General features: G+C 34.7%; 2 protein-coding genes across 2 annotated transcripts; one reads left to right on the top strand and one right to left on the bottom strand.

Annotated features, from left to right (window-relative positions):
• Window positions 1–909: 909 nt before the first annotated feature.
• On the bottom strand, window positions 910–1782 carry LOC18017561. Its single transcript, XM_024156702.1, is given in 4 exon segments — window positions 910–1222; window positions 1325–1366; window positions 1368–1412; window positions 1498–1782. Coding segments are annotated over 4 exon segments (411 nt in total). The 5' UTR covers window positions 1705–1782; the 3' UTR covers window positions 910–1105.
• A 1816-nt stretch (window positions 1783–3598) lies between these two features.
• Window positions 3599–5353, top strand: LOC18017560 (flavone 3'-O-methyltransferase 1). Its single transcript, XM_006401555.2, has 4 exons — window positions 3599–4137; window positions 4355–4665; window positions 4752–4816; window positions 4919–5353. Exons 1-4 carry the CDS (start codon window positions 3719–3721, stop codon window positions 5219–5221), a joined length of 1098 nt encoding a protein of 365 aa, XP_006401618.1. The 5' UTR covers window positions 3599–3718; the 3' UTR covers window positions 5222–5353.
• Window positions 5354–6378: the final 1025 nt, after the last annotated feature.

Here is a 6378-nt window from a genome sequence, read left to right as displayed (position 1 = left end):
CACTACAATACATTTGTAAACATTTATGTGTAAAAAATCAATTATCACATCAAAAAATCTTCATAAATTTGATTGTATATCGAAAAACAATAACAAGAAATAGGTATACAATAAATAAAAAGATGAATACCAATGAAATTTCAACTTTAAGTAAAAACAAATTCTATTAGTCATTTTTTAGTATAGTATATTACATATATTTGCATAAATTTATACAATTATTAATTTATGTTTTTGTTGGGACCATTATTTACATAAGGATTTAAAAAGAAATTGTTATCTTATTATCTTATTGAATTTGATGGATTTTTACATTGACCCGATTTGGGACCAATAAAATTTATTATTTTATAGTAATTATTAATTTATAGAGTATTAATTTATAGAGGTTTTACTGTATCATTTTTGGTAATGTGGTTTGTTATTCAAGAGCCTAATATTCATTCAATTAATTTAAAGGAACCGAATCTCAAAGAAGCTTATTACATCTATAATCTCTTTAATACATTCTTTGATCTATGCTGTTAAAACTGGCTATAAACTATGCAAATGCAACCCTATTCCTTTTATTTTTGTGAAGTTGATCACTTTACTCAGTTATGGCCCGTGGGATATGGAAAGTCAAAGTTAGTAAGCCATCATTTAGTCGAAATTTAATGAAAGAAAACCTAAATCATGGTTGTGTTTGTACACTTAAATTGGATCAAGACATCAAAAAGGATTAAGAGGAAAGAACAATGTAACTAAATGCCCACAACTCCTCAATATTTACTTCTTATTGAACTTTGTTTTAAGCAGATAAAAAGAACCATGACAGAGTTATGCAACTTCTTGTGCCAATCTCATACCTTTAAAAGGAAATTCCTGAGAAATTGAAAGCTTGCAACTTTGAAACAAAATATTCTCCATTACTTGTCAAGAAGCTCATGCTTACTTTCGTTGCAACACAACTTCAAAGGCATTAACAAAATCACATTGAGGAAATGTCATTAAATGAAAACCCAAACACATTTACTTCTCCAAAATCTAAAAATCAATCTATTAGTCTAGTCATAGATGAAGAAACTAACTACAATAAGAAGAGCTCTAGTCCTTAAAAATGTAATCAGATATGGTTTGTCTTCATCAATTTCCACAAAGTAGAGTCCCAAGCATTGCAATGCGAAGATGAAACAGCCCACTGTTCACAAGGAGCAGGCTTATCGCAGACATAACAGTAACACTGCATTGTCCGAGCGATAAATCATCAAAACAAAGTTAATCCTTTTCATACTTTTTTGATACTTTACTAAAAACCCACAAAGAAGACATGGATATAAATTACCAGATGACAATGGGTTGGATTAGGAGTAGATCCAAAGGGAAAAATTCAAGCAAAGATGTCTTGGATGTGGGTAATCTCTACAAGCTACCTGCTCATGAGATTTAATTCCATGTGAAAAATTAAAAATTAAGAAAACGAGAAAGACTAATAAAGGAAAGAAGAAAAACTTAAACCTGGCCTGTTTCATGGATAATGGCTAAATCTTTATCTCCCTCGTTATCATCACCGGAAAAGGAGAGCCTTTTAGCGTCGAAGAAATCAAAAGGATCGAAATCGAGAATGAAACAGTCCTCTGTTTCCTCGATTCTCTTCATGTCTTGTCTGGTTTTCAGACATAATATGCCTCTGAGATGAGTGCCTTCTTCATCCTCCGACTCCATTTTCTCCTCGCAAAGTCCCAACTCGCAAAGATCGAAAGGGAAGAGTGAGAGACCGAACGTTGCGCTTCCACTTCCTCTGCCACTTTGAGAGAAAAAAAAAAGCTATTTACGAAGAAACTCAAGTTAGAAGGAGCAAAATTTGCAATTAACAAGGCTTTTTATGTTTTTGCTATATGGGCCTATCTTTTTTTTGGGCAAATCAGATATATTCATATCATAACGAATTTACAAGATACAAAAACATTCTCAATACAACCGTTTACACAAATATAAGAAATTAAAACAATTTTGATTAAAAGGTGGAGATGAAATCTGTTGTGTCTCTCCTTCATACACTTTTTATTGGCTATCATCTTACTGATAAAACTCCAAAATACACTTAACATTACATTTAAGTAACATTAAAATTATATTAGATATTGTTGTTGATGAATCTGAAACTTGTATCCTCGTTTAAATCAAAATACTTGATAATTCCTGGCAAAGATTCTTCGCGTTCTCCGTTAATGAGATTTGCCCATAACCATTTTCTTCTCAGCAAATCATCTTTAACACTGGAAACGTTTTTTCCAGGATCTCACACCCATGCTTGAAATCTCCTTCTCAATTTGGAGTGATTCAAATTAGAGTTATGGACTTTTCGGTGATGAAATCGGAATGTTTCAAAGATGAAACAACGAAAACCAATCAGAGTAATTCTGACTGGACTAAAGCCAACACAAATATTCCAGAGTCTTAGTCGGATTATGGTTGGAAAGAGATTCTCTTGAAAAAGAGAAAAAGAATGAGGTTTTATTTGAGAAATAAATGACGTTTGGAGCCGACGTCAGCTGGTGGGTGTGCCAAGATAGAAAAAACGGTAGTTATCGCCTGTTGAATCACTTCTATGGGGAAGAGAGACGAAGTCCTTTTTTTCACATAGAGTGCCTCAAAACTTAATGAGCCAAGCCTTTTGCCGCAACAAACGATATTAGTAAAATGTTTTGACTTAAAAAATTTACAGTCTCTTAAATCAGTGGCGGAGGTAGCATGTAACCAGGATGGTCAATTGACCCATGTAAAATTTTCAAAAATAATTGAATTTTTGTTATCTTTTTTTATTTGATCCCATGTCTAAAAACGTGAATTAATCCCTTTGACCCTTGTAAATGTTTGTCCTGCCTCCGGTCTCAAATTCAAGCTAACTTAGATGCACTTAAAAAATCTCGATCGAGGTTTATTTAGCATAGTAACCCAAAAATTGTGTTGTATACGAAGTAAGATAATAGCTTATTGCATGCGTACGTTATCGTTTACATTTTTTTATCTTCAACCAAGAAATACGACGACGTCCATCAAAAATTGCATTTGTCCAAATTTGTCACCAGAAGAAGCACGGTTACAAAACGTGAGTTTTGGATGACTTGAAAGATAATATAGAAGACGTTATGTCCTTTAGCTGCAGTAAGAAACTGAGAATCCAAACAAGTGTTGTCGAGCATTTTAGGGTTCGCCACTTGTCGAAATGGGTTCTCTTTCTGCGGACAGGTGGTTTTGCCGTTTTGGTCTCCGGTTATTTCTTTGTTTTCTCTCTTTTAATATCTGCATGTTGCCATCTTTGATCCCGTGTCGCTGTTTCTATGGCGATTTTTTTTTTTTTATAAAAACAAATATACAAGGGCCACTTCATGCGATAGTAGCCTGTATATTTTGTTATAGAAATATATTGTTGAGCAAAATGAAAATATCTTAATAGATGGAAATATGTAGATATCAAAGCTATTTTACACATAATTTGTTTCGTTTATTATCTGATCACTAATACATTTGATTTTCTAAGGGCCACTTCATGCGATCTCTTTTTCATAATTTTTTTTTCAGCCAAAATGTCTCGAAGGCTTAAGTTGCTTACTGGGGTCTCCTATTTTCCTATAAATAAATCTCTCAACTTCTTCACTTCTCATCCATCACAAAAACTTCCACAGTTCCACAGAGAGAAACCAAAAAGTTCAATAACATTAATACTCAAGAGAGAATGGGAACAATGGCTGAGAAGCAGATAACTCCGGTGCAAGTTACCGACGACGACGAAGCTGCCCTCTTCGCCATGCAGCTAGCCCATGCCCCTGTTCTTCCGATGGCTTTGAAACCGGTTATAGAGCTCGGAATTCTCGAGATCATGGCCAAGAACTCTTCTCCCATGTCTCCCTCTGAGATCGCTTCCCATCTCCCGACCAAAAACCCTGAAGCTCCGGTCATGCTCGACCGTATCCTCCGGCTTCTTGCGGCTTACTCCATCCTCACCTGCTCCCTCCGTACACTCCCTGACGGCGACGGCGTTGAACGGCTTTACGGGCTCGGTCCCGTTTGCAAGTATTTGACCAAGAACGAAGACGGCGTCTCCATCGCTGCTCTTTGTCTTGTGAACCAAGACAAGGTCGGCATGGAAAGCTGGTAAATAAAAAAAGATTTTAAACAATTACTATTTTCGCATGAATATTATTAGAAAAAAATAAGTAAATTGAAGAAGAATGAAATAATGTATAGAAAGAATGACAGTATAATTTTCTTTTAAAAAGAAGAATGACAAAAAAAAAAACATTTAAGAGTCCTAGACACATTTGTTTTTGTTTTGGGCTCACTACCAAATATATATATATGAGTTGTGCAGGTACCATATGACAGATGCAATTCTTGAAGGTGGGATCCCATTCAACAAGGCTTATGGAATGAGCTGTTTCGAGTACCTTGAGACTGACACTAGATTCAGCAAGGTCTTCAACAACGGAATGGCTAACCTATCAAGCATCACAATGAAGAAGATTCTTGAGACTTATAAGGGTTTCGAGGGCTTGACTTCTTTGGTTGATGTTGGTGGTGGCATTGGTGCCACTCTCAATATGATTGTGTCCAAGTACCCAAACATTAAAGGCATCAACTTTGATCAGCCACATGTTATCGAAGATGCTCCTCCTTATCCCGGTAGTATATTAGACTTTTTATGCCATTTATTCAGATCAAAACTTTTTAGATTTGATTGAGAGATTGGCTTATATTTAGTAATGCAGGCATTGAGCATGTTGGAGGAGATATGTTTGTAAATGTCCCCAAGGGAGATGCCATTTTCATGAAGGTTAGTAAACTTTAAACTAACTTTGATATATTTTTTTAGCCGGATCATCTGGACCGAAATCAAACTAATCAGTAAATCTTTTTTTTTTACTTGTTGTGGCAGGGAATATGCCATAATTGGAGCGAGGAACACTGTGTGAAACTCTTGAAGAATTGCCACAAGGCCCTTCCAGATAAGGGAAAAGTGATATTAGCAGAATGTATAGCTCCAGATATCCCAGACTCAAGTCTCCTGACTAAACATGTCGTCCATATAGACTGTATTATGTTGGCTTACATCCTCGGAGGCAAAGAACGGACCAAGAAAGAATTAGAGGCACTAGCTAGAGAGTCTGGTTTCCAAGGGATCCAAGTTTTCTGCCAAGCCTTTGGTGTTTACATCGTGGAGTTTCTCAAGCAGATCTGAAGTTAAATTCCCTCTTAATGCTAAATACTTATGCCTCTTTGTCTACTTCTACTTCGTGACCTTTTGACTATGATATGTTTGTTGCTTATTAAATATTTAATGAAAGGGAAAAAAAACTCATTTCTCTGTTTATATCTCGTGCTGATACAATTAAAGATTGCATTGTCCTTTGACCAAAAAAAGGAGACTACAAGTATGATCAATAGGGACCATGGGTCCAAAAAATGTATGACTCGATCATGGTACGTAGCACATTTGGGACTGAAAATCCCAATGGGTTAACACCTTTGGATTCCAAAATGTTCGCCAAGGTCTATATAAACCAATAGACTAGCCCGCACTGAGAAGATGAGTGTTTGAGAGAGTGATCATGACTGTGACCATGAGATTTTGATAGAGAAATATTTTTCACCAGACGAATAATGAAAGTCTAAGCAAATGCATTATTAACTGTTAAAAGCATTTCTATCAATGTAATCCAACATGGAATCCTTAGCAATTCTTTAATAATATTTTTGAGAAGTTAAGAATAGTGAAGAGACTTATGTTTTTTTTGCCTCCATTAATAGCAATATTTTAGTGAACTCTTATTTGAGTTTATTAAAAAAATATATATTATTTGTTGAAGAAGCAAATAAAAGAGAGACGTGTGAGTGAGAGTTAGGGCTGGAATTATTATCCGGTATCCGGTATCCGATCCGGTATCCGGTCCTATCTGATCCGTAAAAATTGGATATTCGTGTAGTTCGAATCCGGATCCGGATAGTGAAATTAAGTATTCGGTTATTTCGGATACGGATCCGGATAATAGAAAATTTTAAAATCGGATATCCGTTATCCGTTATCCGTTTATTAAGATTTTGAAAATTTTGAAATCTTTGGATATGCATTTAATTTTTTGTTTTAATTATGTTTGAAAATTGTTTTTGGTTTAACTCTATTACACATGATTGAAATTTATATTGCATAATAATTTTCTATTTCAGATTGTGAGAAAAGACCATGAAAATAGTTAACACAAGGATATGAAGATAAATTAACTTCTATTACTATTTTCTCCTTTGCTATGTAAACTTTTAAACTTTGTATTATTTGAATGCTACTTGAATGCTTTTAAATTTTTGGTATTTGTAATTTTTGCTATAATAATACATTTT

This window comes from Eutrema salsugineum, unplaced genomic scaffold (assembly GCF_000478725.1).
Source record: "Eutrema salsugineum unplaced genomic scaffold, Eutsalg1_0 scaffold_2, whole genome shotgun sequence".
In the NCBI taxonomy this organism is placed as follows: Eukaryota; Viridiplantae; Streptophyta; class Magnoliopsida; order Brassicales; family Brassicaceae; genus Eutrema; species Eutrema salsugineum.
This window is presented reverse-complemented; position numbering and strand designations above follow the sequence as displayed.

Bases quoted from the DNA above. Each gene is read 5' to 3' on its own strand.
- LOC18017560 (XM_006401555.2), top strand. From the start codon at position 3,719: ATGGGAACAATGGCTGAGAAGCAGATAACTCCGGTGCAAGTTACCGAC. The intron at 4,666-4,751 runs GTAGTATATTAG...TTAGTAATGCAG, and splicing joins AGATGCTCCTCCTTATCCCG to GCATTGAGCATGTTGGAGGA. The intron at 4,817-4,918 runs GTTAGTAAACTT...TTGTTGTGGCAG, and splicing joins GAGATGCCATTTTCATGAAG to GGAATATGCCATAATTGGAG.